General features: G+C 45.7%; 1 protein-coding gene across 1 annotated transcript in view; it reads right to left on the bottom strand.

Annotated features, from left to right (window-relative positions):
* Positions 1–611: 611 nt before the first annotated feature.
* The window catches only part of Mpp4 (MAGUK p55 scaffold protein 4), a 36,633-nt gene continuing 13,930 nt past the window's right edge, over positions 612–23,314 (bottom strand). Inside the window, exons 9-21 of the mRNA XM_060367862.1 lie at positions 22,470–22,666; positions 21,600–21,664; positions 19,080–19,097; positions 18,128–18,166; positions 16,598–16,618; positions 13,272–13,286; positions 11,527–11,568; positions 9,291–9,461; positions 8,101–8,181; positions 4,474–4,567; positions 3,560–3,668; positions 2,149–2,283; positions 612–1,238 (exon numbers count right to left, since the gene is read on the bottom strand). Of these exons, the coding sequence (XP_060223845.1) occupies positions 1,047–1,238; positions 2,149–2,283; positions 3,560–3,668; positions 4,474–4,567; positions 8,101–8,181; positions 9,291–9,461; positions 11,527–11,568; positions 13,272–13,286; positions 16,598–16,618; positions 18,128–18,166; positions 19,080–19,097; positions 21,600–21,664; positions 22,470–22,666 (1,179 nt within the window). The 3' untranslated portion in view covers positions 612–1,046. The remainder of the gene's footprint in view (positions 1,239–2,148; positions 2,284–3,559; positions 3,669–4,473; positions 4,568–8,100; positions 8,182–9,290; positions 9,462–11,526; positions 11,569–13,271; positions 13,287–16,597; positions 16,619–18,127; positions 18,167–19,079; positions 19,098–21,599; positions 21,665–22,469; positions 22,667–23,314) is intronic.

The raw sequence follows: 23,314 nt of genomic DNA on the forward strand, positions 1-23,314 counted from the left end.
CCGCACCCCCCACTCCCGGCTCGGCGGTGCTCACTGCAAGCTAGGGCACCCTACACTATGGGCCGTGCGCCCCTCATCGCTCACCCCACGGCCCTCCTCCAGGGGAGGCCCCGAGTCGACCCTCTCGGGGCTTTTCCGCAGGGCTAGCCCGAGGCCTCCCGGGACCTACGGGAGGGAGGCGCGGCTTTGGGGAGCTTGGTGAGGCCCCCCAACTCCCAGGCGTGCTTCCCGCCTGCCAGGGCGCTGCCTGGAGGGCGAGCCCTACAGCTCATCCCAGATTCCCGGCCACCCTGCTGTAATTTATATGTGCAGTTCTGATAGTTTCTTCAAAGGGGACAGTTGGAAAAACAGGTTCTCAGAAAGGAAGTGTGGACATAAAGAAGAGGAACAGACAACACCCTCATTTTGGAGTTTGCACATATACAGGCCCCCAGGACTAGCCCAGTGTTCGTTGCTGATTTGGAAGTAAGTGTCATAGGTTTCCTTTTTAGATGTGTGCGTTAACCATTCTTGCTGAGTTGGTCAACTAGGCACTTTTGTAAAAATAAACAGAAAAAAGACAATATTTCACAAGGTAAAATACGGTTTCTGTCATTAGCTATTGTCTGATTTATTTAGAAGAGGTCTTTAAAAGCTAAAGCTTACAAACTACATGAAATCTGTAATTCTCACATGAATAATCTCGCATCCAGAGACTTAACATTATTCACACTGCTACCATGAGTTCATAGAGAGAAACGGTGGGAAAATTGCCTGAGTGCCAAATAAATAGCTCCAGACAATCTATTTATAGCCATACAATAAGCTGCATCACTTGATAGTTGTGGTTCTAATGGATCAAATGCTGTTGTTTGTTTGTTGTTTTTATTTGTTTGTTTGTTTTTTGGACTCAGAATAAGAACAGGCTAGTCTTGAACTCACAGAGATCTGCCTGCCTCTGCTGCCTGAGTGCTGGGATTTAATCCACCACCCCTGGCCAGACACTGCTGTTTTCTGGATCTGTCAGACATGATATTGAGGCTCCAGTTTTAAATGGGAGACTTTGATTAAGACTCAGTGCCAGGGGAAACCCAAGCTTCCGGGACCCACTGCAGTTCTGCCTGGGCCTTCTGTATGGCAGACAACAGCTGGGCACACGCATCTTGCAAGTTGTCATTCACAATCACATGATCAAAAAACTGGCCAAACTGACTCTCCATTTTTTGGGCTAACTCTTCCATTTCTTGTAGGTCTTCATCCTTCAGGAGAGATTGAAAAAATATGAATGGCACAGGCAATAAGACATGAGGTGTTATACTGGCAAAGGTGTGAGGCTATAAAAAACAGTTATATCAAATGTGTGTCCCCTATATTCTCCTCTACCCAACCCATCCCCTTTTCTCTTTTTTTCTTATTTTGGATTTTTGAGGCAGAGTTTTCTTATGTAACCCAGGCCTACTTTAAACTTGTGATCCTCCTGCCTCATCTTCCCAAGTGCTTAGGTTTCAAGTGTGTGCCACTATTCCCAAGAAGGACACAAATTTAAGAGCCCCAAAGACTTAGAAAATAGACTGTTTTTGTCAAGCTAAAAAAAAAAAAAAAAATAGCATCATAGCATTTGCTAAATCTTATTTTAATATCTGTAAGTGACAACTAATAAAAAGGGTAAATCGTTGGGGTTTTTTATTTTGTTTTAGGTTTTTATTTTGGTTTTTGTTTTGTTTTGTTTTTCAAGATAGGGCTTCTCTATGTAGACTTTGCTGTCCTGGACTCACTTTGTAGACCAGGCTGGCCTCAAATTCACAGAGACCCACCTGCCTCTGTCTCCCGAGTGCTGGGATTAAAGGCATATGCCAACACTGCCAGGCTGAAAAAGATAAATGATAAAGACATTACTCATTAAAACTTTCAGCCGGCAGAGGCAGATACAGATCTCTGTGAGTTTGAGGCCAGCCTGGTCTACAGAGCAAGTTCCAGGACAGCCAATACTACTCAGAGAAACCTTGTAGAAATAACAGTGATTTTTTTTTTAAACCATTCTATTGAAGTGCTCCTGAGGAGAGAGTCAAATGAAAATGAAGACATTGAAAGGCCCTGAGGCCAAGCTGGCCCCACCACTTCCCGCTTAGCCATAACTGAAAGCTATCCCTCGATTCTGACTTGATTTACCTTGAACTTCATGTCCACAAAGTAGTCAGTAATAACCTTAGCATTCTTCCGAGACTGCCTCATGTAGCTCATGTTGGGTGGCTTAATAAATATGACATAGGGCTTCAGGTCGTGGGTGCGAGCCAACTGAATATCCTACACAGAAAAATTAAGCGCACAATTAAAAAAACAAAAAACAAACAAACAAAAACAGAAGTGGGCAAGCAAGATGGCCTCAGCTGGTAGACGCACTTGCCGTGCGAGCCTGCTGAGTCCACTGTGGAAGAGAATTGACTGCCAGAAGTTCTTCTCTGGCTTGTACACAAGCACCTTCTCATACCCACCGTACCCATTTTAAAAATTAAAAATAGAAGTCCGGGCTTCCTGTAGTCAGCGTGATCACAGGCTCACAGGTACTGAAGATCTCTTATAAAATCTAAGCATTTTAACATATTTGGTTCTAGAATCAAATTAAGTTAGGATCCTGCTCCTTCCTATTTCTAGATATGACTGGCTATTGAAATACTGAAATTAGTCTTACACATGACAAAATGCTGCTTACTAAGAGTAACCTCCTCTATATGACTTCATATGACAAACAAAAATTCAGGAAAGGTCGATTTTTGCCCTCATTTCCTTTTCCTTTAGCCAGTACCTCACACCTCACAACTTACATCTGAATGACCACTGCTAACTGACTCAGGGAAGAACATACCGCTTTTCCCTTCATTTTCTTTAGCACACAAAGTATGTTCTCTTTTTTTTTTTTACATTTTTTTTATTAATTCAATTTACATCTCCGTCACAGGTCCCTCCGTCCTCTCCTCCCAGTCACACCCATTCTACCGCATCCTTCCTCTCCCTATTTCCTCAGAAAAGGGGGGCCTTCCTACCCAGACACCCCGGCTTACCTATTCACATGGGGACTGAGTTCATCTTCCTCCCCTGTGGCCTGGTAGGGCAGTGCCATCAGGGGGAAGCTAAGTATATTCTTAAATAAATGAAGATAATGCAAGGATCAGAAAAACAGTCTACACAAACAGTATCAATCATACCTCAGCTAGCTCATCTCTGCTCTTAGCACATGCCAGCATAGAGCGCTGCCTTTTTATAAGGCAACATCTTCCACAGAAGTCACCGTAACAAGTTTGTGCTCAGTGTCAAAGCAGGAAAGATCAGAACTTTTTTATGGCTATTCACTTAGGCTCCAGTTCTGGGTGTGAAAAATAGAACTTTCTCTCCAACTAAAGCATAATATCGCCAATTTACACTTCAAGGGACAACCTGGCCCTGCAATGTGAGAAGTGGTCTTCGTCTTAAAAGTCTAGCTGAGTAAAGTGACTCAGTTGTATCCTGAGTACATGCGCGCAACATAGACTGTTACATGCATCTGTGACCTTAAGGTGATGGGACTATTCTACCACAGACCCACCTGAGGCTCCAAATCCAGGACGCAGATCTTCCCTTCATCGAGGACGGCCTGCACAGCACTCACACTAGTTCCGTACAGGTGGCCTTTGTACTCACCATACTCCAGCATTCTGTAAGAGTATAACAAAGGAAACAACCTTCCGCAAGTAAAATATCAGCAGTCGTTACTCGGATTGTGCCTGTTAAATTTTTTTGTCAATGTGACGTAAGCTAAAGTCACCTGGAAAGAGGGAATCTCAGCCAAGGGCTGGCCTCCATCAGATTACCCGTAGGCAAGCCTGTGAGGGTGTTTTCTAAGTTAATGAGTGATGTCAGAGGGACCAGCCCACTGTGGGCGATGTCACCTCTGAGCAGGTGGTCCTGGGTTATGTAAGAAAGGTAGTTGAAAAAGCCAGGAGGAGCAAACCAGTGTGTAGCGCACACACACACACACACACACATACACGCACACACGCACACACACGCACACACACACACACACACCATGGCTTCCCCTTTAGTTTCTGCCTCCAAGTTCAGGTCTTGCGTTCCTGTCCAGACTTTCCTGAGTGATTGCCTGTGACATGGAAGTGTAAGCCAAATAAACCCTTTCCTCCCCAAGTTGCTTTTGGTCATAGTGTTTTTCTTAGCAACAGAAAGCAAACAAGGACACAGATGGTTAGAACACGTGAGGTTTGTCAATACAAAAAGAATGTGTGGCTATTCAGCAGAAGAAAAATTAGAAAACTTAATTTCTCTGAAGCTTGCAGCCCGCCTGCCCCCTTCCCCAACCTGACTGTTTGGTTCTAACACATCAATGCATATTCCTTTCTCAACTCTTCAGAAATGAGGGGTTCCTGCCAAGAACGCTGACTAATGAATAAAAATGAACTACTGACAAATAGCCAGAGGAAAGAATTGGGTTCGGAACCTTACCTGTGCCCATACATGAGGCTTTCAAATGTTTCCCTTGACACGTAGTGATACTCACGTCCGTCCACTTCATAACTCTTTGGGGAACGGGTGGTATCTACCAAAGAAGATTATGTAAAATTTCAGAATCTTCTAAATATTTTGATTTGTTACCAAATATATACTTGGACAGAGATACCCTACTAAAACAAAAAAATGAACACATCTAGAGACAAATAAGACACTGGAGCCAAAGAGAGGAACCTCGAATTGGTGATAAGAAAGTCCCATGTCAAATTCCACTAATTACAAACCTTTATTGATTGCTCATAGTATGGGAAAGAATGTATCATAACTCTCAGACAGGAGAACACCTGTTGTTATTTAGGTAATGTTGAACTAAATGTGAAGCCCAAAATGCAGATATGCTCCCTCATAACAACATTAACAATGTCTTTTGCTTAGATGATGCATGTCTGATTATATCATTGTATCTCTCACACTGCTCCCCAGGGATGTTCTTATTTTACCGATAAGTAACTTTTGGAGCATAAGCAACTCACTTACATTATAAGACTAATGCTTCCTCCTAGATGGTTTTGTGTTACACAGCTTGTCTCAGATTTGGAAGAGAGAGAAAGACTGCAGCCTTGGCAAAGCACTAATACCAAGGTAGGAGGCTTTAGATATAAAAAAAGGGAGAAATTGGTCAATTTGATTCTTTGATGTGGCCTCTTTGATTTAGACTGCTGGTTTTCAACCTTCCTAACGCTGCAATCCTTTAGTCTCCTGTTGTGACGACCCCAACCATGAAATTATTTTTGTTGCCACTGTAATGTTGCTATTATTATGAACTGCAATGTAAATGTTTTTGTTTTTAGATGGTCTCAGGTAACCCCTGTTACATAAGGGTTGTTCAACAAAACCCCAGAAAAGGGGTTGCAACCACAGGTTGAGAACCTCTAAGTTAGGTTTAGATCCTCAATTTTTTCTCTCAGTGGCAGCTGGTACAGAATACACAAGTTCCCCCAAATACCTAGAAGTGATTCGCTTATTGTCTATTTATTCAGTTAATGAATTTATTGCCTGTTTAACCCAGGTACTAGTCTGGACTCTAGAACTCAGGAGTAATATTTCACTCTGATTTTCTAGCCTACATGCTGCAATGCTTGTTCTTTCTTCTCCTCACTTACAATAAATTCCCCTTATTAATTTAAAAAAAAATCTGTTCTTGCACTTGACAAAGTTTAAGGATGAATAGAGCAATGAAAATGACATGCAAGGAGCTTGAAATAATCCTTCGGTGAGCAACCTCCAAAGACATGGAAAGACAAGACCTTTGGGTAATTTTTGTTTTCTCTTTATTCAAGCTCCTCCTCCTGTCTTTAGGGTTCTCCACTTAGGCAAATTCTCCTGCAGTTTCCAACTGAGAACAAGCTTAAAGCCCCCAAGAGGAAGCGAATTGTGTTAATGTGCCTGGAGTGACCCCTTTGTTGCCCCTGTTGGATTGCCATTTCCTAATATGCTGCCCTGCAAATTGGTATACATTAAAACACACACACACACACACACACACAAGCAAAATACACACAAGTTTTTTTCTGCTTTAATGGTGGCTATTTATGCACTTCAATGTCTACATTTTGTGGGTACTTTGCTTTTAACTACTGAAAATGGTGACAGCATTCACAGTGTTCTCTGTGAGGTCAGTGTTCATCCCTGTGCATGTAAGCCACACCTCAGAAGCACACTCCGTCAGAAAGGACCACAGGCAACAAGGTTGGTCTTCCCTGCTTCAGAGGAGACCCTGCCACTTCCCTCCCTGTGAAGAGCTAAGAGTTCCTTCCCATGATTCTCTTTCCTTTTCTTCATCAGTTTATGTCTCTCTAAGGCTAGAGGGTAGAGAGGAAAAAGCAGGGCAGAAAGGCGGTCCGGCTTGCCTCACCCCAAGGCCGCCGCTTTCTTCCGTAGATCTGACAGCTATTTCAACCTGCCTCTCTCTCTAAATGACGTATTAGATTATGCTGTCAACCCTACCGTGCTACCTATAACTGGCCATTTCAAACCTCGTCTCTACAGTCGGTCCTTCCTTTCTCCTCCCCTTCCTCTGGAGGTCCGCTTCCGGGACACTTCTCCCAGAGCAGGCGCTATGCTGACCCCAGACCGACTTCTTCCCACCTTATCTGCCCAGACATGAAGCTTGCAAAGTATCTCAAAACTTCTGCTCTGACAAACCCTACAGGGGCAGCTGCTGCTTTCCAAACTCCCGCCATGGAGCAATGCGTATTCTTCACAGTTCTGACAGTGGCCTCATGCATCCCCAGCATGCAGGGAACACACTAGAAATCCCGTAGTCTCCCGAGCTCCCCCATCTTCTCTGAACCGTCCACGCTCATTGGGAGCCATAGGACAGAGAGGCTTTTTCTGATGAAACCTCCACGAATAGCCCTGGTAACCTCTCTCGCAGAGCCTTTCATATACCGATATGTGTGAGTCGCTTGGCAGATTTTCAAATTCCTCTTTTAAAGATTTTCATTTGAGTGCCTCACACAAAACTGTATCCCACCTTCCACTTCCCTAAAATTAGGGATCTTAAGCCAGATCTTCTCTATTTTACAATGAGTAAGTGTTCTGGCATGATTTTTTAAATTATTTATTGAACATTAAACCCCAGTTAAAAAAAATATACAATAACGGGGCTGGAGAGATGGCTCAGCAGGTAAGAGCACTGGCTGCTCTTCCATAGGACCTGAGTTCAATTCCCAGCAACCACATGGCAGTTAACAACTGTTTATAACTACAATTCCAGGGGATCCGACCCCTTCACACAGAATTGTACTCAAGCAAAACATTAATGCACATAAAACTAAATAAATCATTAAAAATTACATAGTGACATTTTAGAATTGCAGTTTTCCAATTTCTTTCTTTCTTTCTTTTTTATTTTGAGCAGGGCTTTCTCTGACATGAAGTTTTCCAGTTTCTTAAAGCTTAAAAACACATATACAGCTCTCTGTGGGCAATGGAGGAATGTCTGAAAGACTATTTCTCAGGGGTTAGAGTAAGGGCAAACCAGGATCTTAGTAGAAGTAAGGAAGCTATGAGTAAAAGGTGTGATTTTTTCAGAAGCCATGGGGATATGATAATAATACTTAGAAATTTATATAAAATTATGTATGGAAATATTAAAAGCTTTAGATAAAATAAATAACATAAAGGCCAAGCATAATGCCAGGAGGATAATAAATGCTAAACAAATGTTGGTCATTACAAGAAAATACTTCATACCCTGAATAGTCATGTATATGACTAACAGGAAAAGGGAGAACGTAGCCAAGGAGATAGCTTAGCGGATGTGGGCAATACGCACCAAGCCTGATCTCCTGGATTTGATTCGCAGAAGCCAATATGGTAGAAGGAAAGAACTAACTCCCATAAGCTCTCCACTGCCTTCCACTTGAAAAGGAAGGGGTGTAAGAGCCATCTTTAGAACATCCAGCCCAGCACACTACATGCCAGTTAATCAACATAGTTACTAAAATAATAGGTACAACTATTTAAGGCCTGGTCATTACACTTTTACAACAAAAGATCTGACATAGTTGAGTGACATCAGCACATTCAGAGACAAAGAAAGAAAAATTAACCTACGTGGCACAGCACTTCGAAAACAGCTGGGATTCGATCCAATGAGTTGTCTTCGCAGTTCATTGACTCCCACGCCGGAGGGTCCTGACCACAGAAAGTCATAGCGGAAGTAATTAGACACAGACTCCCAGGGTTACCTGCCAACCGTCCCTCATGAACAAGAGAGGAACATGAGAGCAAATGCTCTTTCATTGAAAATTCGCTAGTGACCCAGAAAACTGAGAAATTTCCCGTTGGCCCGTGACCTAGCGCACCCCACCCCACCCTTCGGGGATGAGGTGGTTGATCAGGCTCCCCCAGGTTCTGCTGGAGGCGGGATTGCCTGCAGAGAGCCTACCCTTATAGAGCCCGCGCTCTGTCCTGCTGTTCCGCCTGGAAAGCAGGGGTTTCGGCATTTCACCTGACCGTCTGACACGGCCCTGAGGTTGAGCCGCTTGCCAGGCTGTTTTGTTCTGTCGGAACCTCACACGCTAACAACTCAATGGCAGCAAGTTATAATCTTCCACTGCTTCCGGGAGTCAGCTTCACAGAGAGCTTGGTCAGAAAACCAGATCACCCAAGCTCCTTAGCGTCAAAGGTACTAAATGCAAGGGCTGGAGAGACGGCTCTGTGGTGAAAAGCACTGGCTGCTCTTCCAGAGGGACTGAGTTCATATTCCCAGCACCCACATGGTGGCTCACAACCATCAGTAATGGGATCTGATGTCATCTTCTATCATGCAGAAGAAGTACATGCAACTAGAGCACTCGTATAAAGAAATAACTTCTTTAAACGATACCAAATCTTATATTGAAAATGACTACACATTTCTTAGAGAAAGGGAATTTAAGGATGTTGTCCAAAATGGACGAGCAATGCAGGTTGCGGTAGACTATGCATGCTTCCAGGCCAAATTCTTAACAGATAAAAGTAGAAATCAGGTATAACCTCATCGCATTAGAGCTTGTTAATACACAAGGTCTTACCCATCTGGGCATCCCATGTTCCTCAGCAGGTCAAAGGAGAAGAGGAGGCAGAGGAAGGAGGCAGAGAAAGCTTGCCTTTGAAAGTTGTCTTATAAACGCAGACAGACAGGCTTTTAAAACATCTATACAGCTATCTACAAAGAGTCCTAGATTTACCGTTACAAACACAAGACATTAAACCTAAAACACAACTTCCCAGAGCCAAGCAGGGAGCACGACAGGCCGTACCCGAGAGCACGATGAGGCGGTGCTTGTCTGCCGGCCGCCGCTGGTACCTCACCACCTCCTCGTAAGGGGCGCCCACTGCGCCGTAGCAGCTGCAGCTGCAACGCATGTTGGCGTGTAGCCGGCTGAAGTGAGACTTCCTGCGGCAGAGGCGCATGCTGCGGCGGAAGCCAGCTGAAGAGGGAGGAAACGCACAAAACTTCAGGGCCAGGCCAGGCCAGGTACCCGCTTCAAGAAGGAGACAGCAAGCTGGCATTGGTGGCGCGTGCCTTTAATCCCAGCACTATGAGGCAGAGTCAGGTGGATCTGAGTTCAAGGCCAGCCTGGACTACAGAGTGAGTTTCAGGACAGCCATATAGAGAGCCCTTGTCTTGAGAAGCAGCTAATGATGTCCCACAAGGTATCTCTAAATAGCATCTATGCCAGGGCTTATACGAGGTGCTGGGGACACAGTGATCAAAGAACCCAGGTGATCCTCCCCCAAGGCCAAAAACTCAACAAGAACAACAAAAGGAAACACTCAGGCAAAGTGTGAGAGGTCAGGGAGTGATGGTGGCTCATTAGAATAGGCAGTTTGGCAAAAGGATCTGAAATCAGCTGGTGATAAGCAGTGTCCTGAGTGCACGAGGGGGCCAGCTAAGGTGCTATCTGCAGAACAGAACAAACGCCAAGACACGGCAAAAGGGCTGCACTCGGAGCCTTTGAGAAAGAGCAGGAAAGTGGTGAGATCTGGTGCCGAGGAAGGAGCCAAAGCTAGATCACAGAGGACCTTAATGTGGGAAGGGACCTTTGTACAGCAAGGCTGTGGCCTGGTCTGTTTCCGAAGAATTCCTTGGTTTGCTGCAGAGAGGGTGCAAACAGTAAAGAGGGGAAGGATAGCCTGAGGGAGAGCAGTTAGGAGCTACTCTAGTACCTCTGAGGCCAGGGTGGAAACACGGGGTGAGTAGTCTTATTGTTCCCATTTTTTCAGAAGGGTTCACTAAGTTTAGGTACAGACTTTAGGATGGTAGCATCCTCTGCAAAGTTAGGTCCCCTTAATCATTATTCCTGGCTGAATTCTTAGAATCCTTATCCTGCCACAGAATCAAAAGCCTTTTTGGTATTTCCACAGCTGTTTGCAAGTCCTCTCTGAAGGCAGAGCCAGAAACTATATGCGTATCTATAAACACACAAATACATTTATATCTGTATCTTCCTATACTGAAAACCACGGGCCTCCGCCAGCACCTGCAATATAAAAGCTACCCTACAGGCTTCCCCTCCTCATTTGTGGCTGCTTTCTCGCCCTGGCTCTCACTGTCTTCAACAGACTCACTTATATGAAGCAACAGCCCTGGGGTTGGGGGCATCTTGGTGGAGGTTGGTGGCTAGCAGAGTCTGTATATAGCAGCTGCTGTTCTCTCTGACCCTGACTACAGCACCAGGCCACCTCTGTCCACAGAATCCCCTTTGGCCCTGCTCGGGTTCCTTATTCTCCATCTTTGCACAGTCCCTTAGTCTGTTGAGCCTTACAGAATGGCTGTGGGGTGGATAATTCTGAAAGCAAGGCACAAAGGCAGCCTCTTTTGTCTTAACTCTCCTCCTGTGATCCTGAAGCACAGCCAGGTTTAGGGCCAACAACCCAGCTTCTGGACTGCTGCCCTGGGCCTCTACCCTGCCCTGTGAGAAGAGAGGGTCCAGGGTGATTTTCATCAGGGAGGTCTGCTCCTTCAGAGAGCTCTGCCTGGGTGACAGATCATAAAACTGTTGACATGAGAGATGACCTTAATAGATAATGAAACTTATCTCCCTGGAGTAAAACAGATAGGTTACAGAACGGTCTGGGGAAAAGTTAGCAGACGTATGTCTGACAAATGAGTGAAAGATACCCAAGTGAGCCGGGTGTGGTAGAATGCGCCTTTAATCCTGGCACTCAGGGAGGCAGAGGCAGGCAGATTGCTGTGTGTTCAAGGCCAGTTTGGTCTACAAAGAGAGTCCAGGACAGCCAAGACTACACAGAGAAACCCTGTCTGGAAAAACAAAAACAAAACAAAACAAACAAACAAAAAAGATAGCCAAGAGACATTAGATAACAATGAATCATCAGTAGGTCAGATTATTGATGAGGAAAAACAGAGGGAAGAGAACAAGACACAAGTTGGAAAGATTCGTCAGCAAAGGCAGCTTCAGCAGGGCATCCAGAGAGTAGGAACAGCACGTAAAGGCAACAAACACACACCTCTCGTCAACCGCCACCTACCGATGAAGAACTTCTGCCCGTTGCCAACAAATTCCTCTTTACCTGGAACACAGAGAGCGGGAGAATGTGTGAGGACAGAGACAGGACTACAACAAGCAAATGCATGACCTCATCTTCTGGTTTCAAGCGATGCTCTCTCTCTAGGTGGCAGGCAGCTTGCTTAACCCTTGGCAGCTTAAGAGGCCTGCTCTCTGCCCTTTCCATCCCACTGCTTGTATACAATCTCTTTTAGCACTGTGCTGTCTAGAATGACTGAGATTAAAGCTGTAATAAAGAAACTGGACATGCTGTGCACCTACAGTCCCAACAGTCCGGAGGCTGAAACAGGAGAACCACAATTTTGTGTCCACCTTGAGCTATACATTAAGAACTTGCCGTAAAAAAAAAAAAAAAAGAGTCACAGTAAAAACATAAATACTGGTTATGTATTTTCAAACACATCCTAAAAACAATGATGCTACAAAAATAAGAAACAAGCCGATTTTGGCTTTCAGCTGAAGATAGACAGTGGTCTCGCGGGCCCCGTAGTAACGCTGGCATGGGCAGTTTTAATTCTCAGTGTGGGACAATCTAGAGGCACCTGGGAGGAACTGTCAAGATCACACAGGCCTTTGGGGACAGCTGTGGGGAACCACCTTCAGTACATTAACTGAGGTGAGGAAACCACCCATCAGCACCAACACTGCTCCTTGGGTTTGTGTCCCAGACTATATAAGAATGGAGAAAGTGAGCTAAACACAGCGTGCAAGTACACATGTGTTTTCTCTTGACTGTGGACGTGCTGAGATGCCTTAAGCTCCTGCCTTAACTTTCCACAATGAAGGACTTCGACCAAGATAAATAGACCCTATGGTGGCCAGAAACCCATGAGACAAAGGAGAGGACAATGCCCAGCTCCCCCAGTGCCTAGGGCTAGTTCAGGCTCCTGGTTATGCTTCTACTTGGAACTCAGGAATACAATTACAAACTGCAGAAGTTTATTTAAATCCCTTGCAATTTAAACAGATCTGTTCTGATTACTGACGTAACAAATAACGAACGTTTGCTCGCAGGATGAACCCACATGTTCAACTTGCTTTCTTTGACCTTGCCTTTAAGAATTGTTGTATTTGCTATGACAAGGTCCGATGTAGTCTAGGCTGGCATCAAGTTTGCCAGATAGCTGAGGGTGACCCTCCTGCCGTCACCTGCGATTATAGTGAATGCCACTGCGCCTGCTTTAAGAACGCATTTGACAACACAAAGACAACCCCAGGGGCTGGAGAAATGGCTCAGCAGGTGAGAGAGCTTGCTGCTCTTCCAGAGGACTTGAGTTTGGTTCCCAGCGACCATGTCGGTGGCTCACAACCACCTGCAACTCCAGCTCCAGGGGATCTGATGCCCTCTTCCGGCCTCCACAAGCACCCAATGTATACATGGCACACACTTGCACAAGCATATCATATAAATAAATAAAAATTAAGATAAATCGAGTAAAACTAAAATACCAGTATCACCTCCATTTTCTAGTACTTAATCACATTTTCCAGTGATGTAACTATGTTGACGAGGAACTATGTTCACTATCCTATAGACTCATAAAGCTTAACTGCTGTCATCGCTTGCTCTAAAATGTTTTCTGCGAAACTGACCGGTTCCTTCAAAGAGTCATCTCTTGTAGAATGCTCTGCTGCCCCTGTGTGACAGTGAAGGGCCTTGAGCATAGCATGAAGAGGTACACGCAGGAGATAAAGACGAACACTTACCTTCGACAAGTTCCTCTGAACATTTGAACAAGTACAGAAAAGACATGAAAGGTTAATCTTGGCAAAGATCAAATTAACCGTTCAAGAAAGGTGAATGGGATAGCAGAGAAATCATGCCCCCGTTAGCAGAGCTTGTAACTTGGCAAAGTAGATGAAAGTCACACAGCTGGGGCTCGGAACCGTATCTGATCTGACTCTGCAGGTTGTGTGTCAAGACTGTCCCGGAGGGTGCGTTTATCCATGAAGACCAATGGTTCTGTACTCGACAGAAAATACAGGAAGGCAATGGCTGAGCCTTCTCTCTCCTCTCTCACAGCCATCTTGCCATATTCCTGGGAAGGATGTCAGGCAGGTGGGTACACTCTATAGCAGTCTTATGTCCTCATTGCTCACCCCTGGATGGCCCAACACACTCACTTTCTTCTCCAGCCAGTCCTGTGAAGACCTGGGTGGTGGCTTGGGGGTTGGCAGTTGTTTGGGTAATTTTGCTTATTATCTAGACATATTCAAGTGGCTGGATTTTCTGCTGCTGTTGATACCTGTTTTTTGTTTTGTTTTCCCCTAGTTAAATAGATTGTGTCAGTGGCCCCTGGAAAAATTCAGGAAGGTCCTATTATATTTCACTCAGAGGCAAACAGAAACTGAAGAGCCCTAACTATTCACTAAGTTGGTCAAGTAACAGGAGGAAGTGTCCTGAATGACTGCCAAGCCTTATCTATTCAGAAAACATGTCAGCCGGGTACTAACTATCCCTTAATTGAGCTCCTAAGAGAGCCAAACTTAAACCGTTCTTGAGAGCTGTGGGTTAGCCGTGTGCTTCTCTCGGTAGAGCTGGCTTAGAGAGGCAGCAGCCGGACACCCCACGAACAGTTCCAAAACCGTGACACTAGCTAACACACAGTGCTCCCTGCATGCTCAGCTCTGTCCCGAGCACCTTACCATGTAGGGTGCCGCTCACTTTAGAGACGTGGGACCTGAAGGTTAAAGAGGTGAAAGGCCACAGTCACACTTGGACCACTTGGCTCCAGCTGACGGTGGACCCACACCACAACACTCCCTGCCTGTCCCCTCACAGACCCCTCGAGTGTCTCTGGGTCTCAGCTATCGCTGTGGAGTGCAGAGCACTCTCCAGAGAGATGACGAGAGGATCGGAGCAAAGAAGGAAGAATACAATCTAAAAATACTAAAAAGAAGCCAACCGCGCGCTCTGTGCCAAGTAGAGAAAATTAAATCATCCATAATGAGATTTGGAAAACAGGCATTTAGGGAAAAAAAAAAAAAGGAAATGGTAAAAAGTAAGTTGAATGGTTCCCAACCTCATCTGTCTTCATGCTGTCTTTTAATGATGAACATTTCTGGGTTCTTTTCTTTCTTTTTATTGTTTTATGTTTTTCTGAGACAGGGTTTCTCCTTATAGCCTTGGCTGTCCTGGATTCACTTGGTAGACCAGGCTGGCCTCAAATTCACAGAGATCAGCCTGCCTCTGCCTCCCCAAGTGCTGAGATTACAGGCGTGCACCACTGTGGCCAGTGACCTCTCTGTTTTTTAAATGATTTACTTATTTGTTTATATACATGAATGCTTGCATGCATGCGTGTGCACCACATGCATGCCTAGTGTATGTGATAGGCAGAAGGCAGATCAGATCACCTGGAACTGGAATTATGGATAGTTGTGGGTCACCATGTGGGTACTGGGAATCGAACCTAGGTTGTCTGCAAGAGCAACAAGCACTCTTAACTTCTCAACCTTCTCTCTAGCTCCAGATCTCTCTATTCGTATGGAATGAATTCGTGGGAGAAATAATCTATCATTTTATAAGACTGATATGATGTCCTAGCTATATTGTAAAAAAAAATTAAACAAAGCAATTTAAATATATATATTTGTTTGTTTGTTTGTTTTTTGAGACAGGGTTTCTCTGTGTAGATTTAGCTGTCCTGGACTTGCTTATGTAGACCAGGCTGGTCTTGAACTCACAGTGATCCCCCTGCCTCTGCCCCACAAGTGCTGGGATTAAACGCGTGCACCACCATGTCACGCCTGCAATTTATATTTTAAGTGTATACATATCAAAATGTAAATTCTTAGGTCTGACTTTTCTAGAAGACAGAAGAAACTACTAGACAGTAATATCTCCTTCACATGATGAACACTGGGTTTAAAAGAAGTGAGAGGACCAGGGGTTTTTCCTTCTAGAAGTACAGAGAAGCAAAAGCAAAGGGGCAGGGGGACTTTAACAGAGTGCTGGGCTGAGTGATGATGGACAGTTTGTGTGCGCATGGTAAAGGAGGGAACTGCCTCAGTCAAAGCAGAGACTCTAAACTTCAGACTGACAAAATGGAGAAGCTGACGGACACTGGGCTTCAGCAGCATCTCTGACAGGTTGTCCATTTAAACAAACAAAGCCAGCACACTATGGACTCTGTTCTGCTACTAAAGAACGGTATTTTGAAGACTAGATACTGGATGAGTGCCATTATTATAGCAAGTAACACATTAACAACAACAACAACAAAAGCTTATTCAGCATACACACTGGACTTTGTCTCTCTACTATCCACGTGGAAATAAGGGCTTCATAAACCGCAAGACAACGTCTTTATTCCGTCTTCCAGCAGGATGCCTGCCTTCTTTCTCCTCTCCCTGTCTCTCCTTCTGTGTGTGTGTGTGTGTACCACAGCCATGTGTGAAAGTCTGAGTACGACCTCAGGCGTAGGCGCTCCGTGTTCTCCACCGTTTGCGCCAGGCCAGCTGGTGACGGAAAGCCACCGGTGACTCTGCCCGAGCCCCCAGCACCACTGTGCACAGCTGGCTTTTCATCAGCTCTGACTTAGGTCCTCACACTGACAGGGCAAGTGCTTTATCCATGGGGCCGTCTCCCCCGCCTTCTCCACGTGTGGCCTATAAAACTTTACATCACTATCATGTGTTAAAGAGTTACCTACCCGTCTCTTCAAGTATTGCTGCCCAGTAGGAACACCCGTGGGTCTAGGGCAATGGTCCTCGACCTGCCCAATGCTGAGACCCTTTAACACGCTTCCTCGTGTTGTGGGGACCCCCAACCAGAACATTATTTTGTTGCTACTTCATAACTGTGATTTGATACTCTTATGATTTGTAATGTAAATATCTGATAAGCAGGATATCTGATGTGAGACCCCCAAAGGGGTCACAACCCACAGTCTGATTGTATACACTGTCTCATTTCATTTAAACAATTACTTTGTTATAGCTCTAAATATGTTTACATTGTATCAAAAACATGGAATACGCATTTAAAGGTTAGTAACAAATATGCATTTAAAAAAAAAAAAAAAACTTACCAGATTCAAAAGTTTCTTCATCTGTGGTTTTCAGTGGAGGTAAAAAGCAAAATTATCATTACACGACTGTCTACACCAAATCTACTCCCTAGCAGTACAAGCCTGGTTCATAGGCCTGCCCATATACTACCTTAAAAATGTTTGTATTAGATCAAGATCAAGTCAGTGTTAGCTCTACGGCACACATATGTCTTAGGTGAGATATGAATGGCTTTCCATCGTTGGGCTGTGATTACCAAGAGGGATGAGGCAGGAGCGTTAATTAAATAAATTAAGTGACAGGAGAGAAGAGGATAAATAAGTGGAACATCTCAGGAAACTCCTCCAGACCACTGGATGCGGCACAGGGGACCGCTCCAGAGGCCACCAGCATGGAGGGGCATCTGTTCCCTGCAGAGTCAGGGTCTCCCAGCCAGAGGGTGTGGCGAGGGTGAGGCTGGCTGGCTTGAGTAGGCTTGCAAGTGACTAAGAGAGACACACACCAACTCCCTCAGTAGCTAAAACAACTTTTGTTGTTCTCATAAACTTAAAACATGAGTACACTGTGTGCGGGGGAGGGAGAAGGAGGGAGAGAGAACATGCAGGCATGGACATGCATGACACGTGTGAGGTCAGAGGACACACAGTGGGCAATTCTACCATTGAGCCACCTTGTCTGCCCCTCTTGTCTTTTTAGAAGGGAATTAAAGGTGAAGATACTATCATTGTGTGATAGAATGACTGTAACACACAGCTGGGTGGCCTGTCAGAGACCCTTAGACCAGGCAAGGCCACTCTAAGGGTGCCCACATAACTGTGGGAATATTTTAAAAGCTGTTCATTGTGGGGCTGGAGAGATGGCTCAGTGGTTAAGAGCACTGTCTGCTCTTCCAAAGGACCCGGGTTCAATTCTCAGCACACACATGGCATCTCATAACTGTTTGTAACTACAGTTCCAAGGGATCTGATACCCTCACACCAATGCACATACAATAAAATTAAATAAGTCACTACCAGAAGAAACACGGAATACCTTGCCTCCAGGTGCTGGGAAGCAAAAACCATCTACAAAACCCATTAAGTATAGAAATAGAAAATGTCCTGTTTATTTCTCCAAGGTTTAGAACCCATTACTATCTGTCTAGACTAGATTCATTACATATATAAAATCATTCATTCATATATATATGTATATATATATATCACTAGAATCATTAAATATAGATATACAGCAAAAATATATTTTGCAATTTAAATATTTGGTATTATACTCCTTTCATCTATTCCACAAAGAACACGAGTGTTTTCTGCCCTTCCTCCTCCTGAAACACTGGTTGTCTCCGTGTCCTGAGACAAGTCCCAAGGGGGAGCCCTGGAGACACCCCTTGGCTTTGATTCTCCCTCCGAGCACAGAGCCACGATAAGGGCACATGTGCTGGCCTCCCAGAGGAAGGGCGTGTGGCCCCTCCACCCCTCTGCTTCCCGGCATCTGGAGGCCAGGTGCTCCGTGTTTCTTCTGGTGGTGACTCAGCCAGGAGGTGGAGCTGTTACCTGCTTCCACACACTTCTCATCAATCTTCATGTTGTCTTCTACAAGAGAGGGTACACGGGAGCTTAGAACTGGGGATGTGCCCACATTGCAAACGAAGCCCTGCTGAGGCTGTGTCAGCAAAGCTCAGACCACCTTTCAGTGTGACCCCTAGAACTGCTGCTCTCTTGGACAGACAGGTAAGATAACGCCCGCTGTGTCAGAGGAAATGCATGTTATGGACGACAGAACAGTAAATGCTACCGCTTAAGCAGCACCCGCTCGTGCTCAGTGTGCAATGACGCGTGCGTGCAGCCTGCTGGAAAAGGGACCAACAGTGCCGCCCAGCTGTGGACCCCAAAAATTACAGCACTGACCGGCCAGGCCAGGCGGTCCCAATGGTGCAACAGTGGCACACTTGTTTTGGGGTTACCAATTACTTTCTCACTGGATTTGAAGCCTGATCCATGGAGAGAAACGCAAAACTAGTATTGACAACCTGAACCAAAGCCTATGGCTTAGATGGCTTAGGCTTTAGGGCACAGTTTACTATCGATAATGTAGCCAAACTGCCTTCAGAATACTTAGGTTTATATCCGAAGACGAATGCATACATGCAAGTTCAGGTAACCATTTTTTTTCCTGAACCTCAGTTTTTTCACACATAAGGTGAGAATAATAATAAATTGCTTGCAGTGTCATGAGATTTGTATAAAACAGTTAAAACAAAGCCCCACGGAACTTACCTCCTGCCGAGCTCTTAGCCTGTGCTGTTAGACTCTAGGCTGTGTATAAACATTATGTCCGCCCCCTTGATCTCTCAGATCAGGATGAAGACCCTTTTTGTGCTACACACTACCAGATACATGGGAATAGCTTCACAGGGCTGAATGGAGTGACACTAAATTTGAAGACTAGAGAAAATTCCTAGGAGTATTTGGAGATATGGGTGTTTTTCCGAATCCTGTTTCTTACCTTCTTCCATAGAAAATGCTGGAGACGGGGAGAAAACAGAATAGTAGTTCATACTCTTGCAATTTCTCTCAGATTAATTTACAATAAGAAACATGAAGCACCAACATTGCAATTAGTATTCCAGGAATTCAGGGAGACCCCTAAGGACTGCCCTTCAGAAACGAATGGCTGGAAATGGGGATCTACTGCTTCTGGCAAACACACCACCTGCCTTCTCAGCACGCTCTGAGTTAGGACAACATGTCTTAGGAACTCTAATCTAGGCTGGAAGGGAGCAGGAGGGGAGGGGAGCAGGAGGGGAGGGAGCATGAAACATTGTTATTATAATGACATAAAGGCATTACAGCAAACAACTTTCTGCTCATCAGGCATCGTCACAACACCGGAATTTTAAACTTGATTCATTAAATGGCCGATTCCTCTTCACTCGTAGCTTGTCCATGCCCTGGGTTTCTACACAATAAGATTTAAACAGGGCAAAAAGAAACAATAGCACTTGCCACAGCATCGCTCATGACAGAAGAAAATGATGGAGTGGCTTTGGGACCTGCTGCTGTCCCATCATTCCCTGAGAAAGATGCTCCTCTAAGTCAATGGCTCCAGACTTGGGGTTCTCAGATTCAGGGTTGTGTGCCAACCCTAACAGGGCCAGGCAAACAACTTTCTATATGGAGTTACAAAAAACAAACAAAACCCTTAAGGTAAATCACACGTAGGGCACACATACAGATTTCACATCCACCTCTGGTCACACTAGTTAACAGATACTGACTAGAGACCAACAGGATCTCTATGACCCTTTGACAGGTGAAACAGGAAAGTCAACTAAAGGATTCTTTCTAACTACTTGATTAATTTTTTTTCAAAATAAAATAAAATATCACTAGGAATATTATGATGCAAAAATGCTTCTGATGAAAAGTTAAGCGAGAACTAGTGATATTACAGCTATTGCTGTACCCTGGTGGACATGTGTCTGTGAGTGGGAGATGATTTAACACGGTGTCAGGGAGAAGGCACTGCACAGATGTCTCCTTTTGGGAATGTCTCTGTGAGCTGACTGTAATGGTGCATGCCTTGTACCCAACATTTGAGAGGTAGAGGCAGGGGAATCAAGAATTAAAGTTATCCTCGGCCACATAGCTATTTCTAGGCCAGCTTGGGCTGCATGAGATGCTGCCAAAAAATAAAAAAACAAACCTGTGATACTGGTGTTGCTGTCTGTGGTCCACCTGGAGTCTCCTCTATCTCGTTTCCATCTCTCTATGTCCCCTCTCTCCCCCGCCTCCACCCCTGCAGGCCCCAGTTTGTTTCTGCTGTCTGTCACCCTTCCTTGACTCCTGTGTTCCACCGTCAGCAGCTTTATTAAGGCCTTGAGCACTTCACACGCGCTTCTGGCCCTGGATTCCCTTTTCAACCACTCCCCTCCCACCATTTGAGGAGTACTGTACACTGATCCCATTGAATTCCTTAAGGGATATCTCAGTCTCTTCTTTAGTCCCGAAGGCCCGGGGCTGGGGTTGGGGATGTAGCCCAGCGGGAGGGTGCTTCCTTAGTGTGCACCAAGTCCTAGGTTCAATATCCAGCACAAAAAAGAAAAGACACGGGGGGCTGGAGAGATGGGTTGGGAATAAGGGCACTGGCTGCTCTTCCAGAAGACCTGGGTTTGGCTCCCAGCAGCCACACAGAGGCCAACAACCATCTGTAACTTCAGTCCCAGGGGTTCCGACACCCTCTTCTGGCCTCCTGGGGCACTGCATGAATGTGACGCACAGACATTCATGCAGGACAAACACACAATATAACAAGAAAGTAAATCTTAACATTAAAAAAGAAAAGACACAAATGAAGATTGTGCAACTGCATGGCTGCAGGCATCTCTCCAGGCATGAAACCCCCGGAGCTGCAGGGGTCTTGGAGGACTTGAGGTTGGGGGTAAATGACTTAAGTGGTCTTCAACCAAAGCATGTGTTTGCCTTCTGTGCTGGCTGCTTTCTGTCAGCTTGACATAAACCTAAACATATCTGGGAAGAGGAACTCTTAGCTGAGAAAATGCCTCCATCAGACTGGCGTGTCTTGGTTGGTTACTGATGTGGGCAGCACCATCCGTAGGCTGGACTGGTGGTCCTGGATTGTACAGGAAGTACACTGAACAAGCCATAAGGAGCCAGCCGGTACAGAGTGCTCCTCCTCTGCTTCAGTGCCTGCCTGACTTCCTTTGGTGATGGACTGTGATGCAGAAGTATGAGCAAAATAAACCCTCTCCTCCCCACATTGCTTTTAGTCACGGTATTTATCACAGCAATAGAAACGCTAAGGCTCCTTTTCATCAACTGCAAAGTAAAGGGATAGATGCCTATGATAGGATTTCTGAAGGCTGGCTGTGGAAGGGATTATCTTGGGACAGGGAGACTATTTAAGGCCCTCTCTCAGGCAGGAAGCTAGCCTGAGAGGCTGGGGGAGCAGCCTTCCGGATGTGCCGTGTTTAAGATCTGTGCACACTCACGTACGCACATTGGCATCGGGTGGATCTGAGGCAGGTGTGAGGCTGGTACGGCTGAGACCACCAGAACTCCCGCTGCTTCCTGGGCAGAAAGAGAGCAAAGGTTGGCCGACTTTCCCAGCGTGGGCTCTCAGGGCTACGCCCCCACGCCTGCATTTCTGAGGAGGCACAAAGATGGGACTGTGGCATCTAGCTCCAGCACGAGGTGGTGGCTCTGTTCCACTGAGCCTGGGCCAGGCGCTGTCCTGGGTGACCACCCACATTCCCAGATCACCCTTCCTTCCCCTGAAGAGTCCCCAACATGGGATGCCATTCCCCGTTCTTCCTGGCTGCTCCCACGCTCTCAGCACTGGCTGTAAAACTGGATGGCTTTATTTAAGCAGGCAAATGTCCCTTCTAACACGTGGGTCTTTTCTTCAACAGGTGAGCCTTTGACTCACCCTACCTCTGCCGCCACCTCCCACTGCCACGCCCTAGGTCTGTGCACTGTGCAGTCTCTGGGATTTCAATTTCTCGCACCTCTTTTTCCTGTCAGGACCTCCATCTTTACAGTACCAATAACCCGTGGTACTGTAATTTATTAATCTTACTTCATTACCTAAGCCATCCCTTGCCTTCTCACACTATTGCTCTGGGGGATTGGGTCAACATATTCAGATCGTAGAAATATTTAAGTTTCATTCAGGGGCATTTTCTAGCTGATGTAACTTCTCCGGTCCCCGTAGAGTATAAGAAGCTGAAGGTCTATCAGTAAACTGACGCTGGGGTTTATAAACCCGGGTGTGTCTGTTCCTCTATCTGCTTGCGTCTTTGTCTCACATTCAGAAAGCTGGTGTCCCAAGCACTGCTTGACGGCCTAACTCTGAAGTCGAGGGTGACCTCCTTACCTCTTCAGAAGGTGGTGAGAAGGGATGAGCCCAGCACAGACAGCGAGGTCCGAGATTTTCCGGGCCTGCCACCAGAGGGCATCGTTCTGGTCCACTATCTGTAGGATGTCCCCTTTCAGGAAGGGCAACCCAGCATCCACGCAGGGGATGTCAGGATCCTCCTGGGGCCAGTAATCAATCATGGCTCGGACGTAAACCTGATGGCAGGTGCATGACGGTACTATCAGAAGAGTGTTTGCTCAGGAGCCATCACGACTTAAAACCATTGCCACCTCCCTCACCCCACTTCTAAAGTAAACGCTGGAGTACAGAGGGCACAGAGAAACCAGGCTGGAAGCTTCCTCCCTCCTGGCCGCAGGCTGCTGGGGAAGAATCGCCGTCCACAGCTTTACTTCTCTGTGGAGCTGTATGCAGGAATGCCAACCAGCCAGAAAATGGGAGCTCTTTGCTGCAGCAGTAGCTAGTCTGTTATGGCCACAGCCACCCACTTTCCAGCTGGATATGATGCCCACTCCATAGGAGTGAATTCAGTACTGTAAACATGGGCAAAAGCCTGTGGCTGAGGAGGTCATAGGCCCTAACGGGAAGCTACTGATGGTGTTTTGCCAAATGGGCATGACGTGCCTGTCAAAGTGCTTTCCCCGTAAGTGTGCTTGCTACATCCACAGACTGGTGATGCTGACAGCTCTGGTCAGACATGTTTCTTTTGGCCGTGGCCTGCAGTGACTGCAAAGCCTCTTAAGTGGTCAAAGTATTGAGCATGGATGATTATTGAATGAATAGCCATAAATGGGAAATCTATTATCCACTCCAAAGCTCAGAGAGCACTGTAGAAAGGGCAGAAA

Source organism: Meriones unguiculatus, chromosome 15, assembly GCF_030254825.1.
Source record: "Meriones unguiculatus strain TT.TT164.6M chromosome 15, Bangor_MerUng_6.1, whole genome shotgun sequence".
Classification (NCBI taxonomy): domain Eukaryota; kingdom Metazoa; phylum Chordata; class Mammalia; order Rodentia; family Muridae; genus Meriones; species Meriones unguiculatus.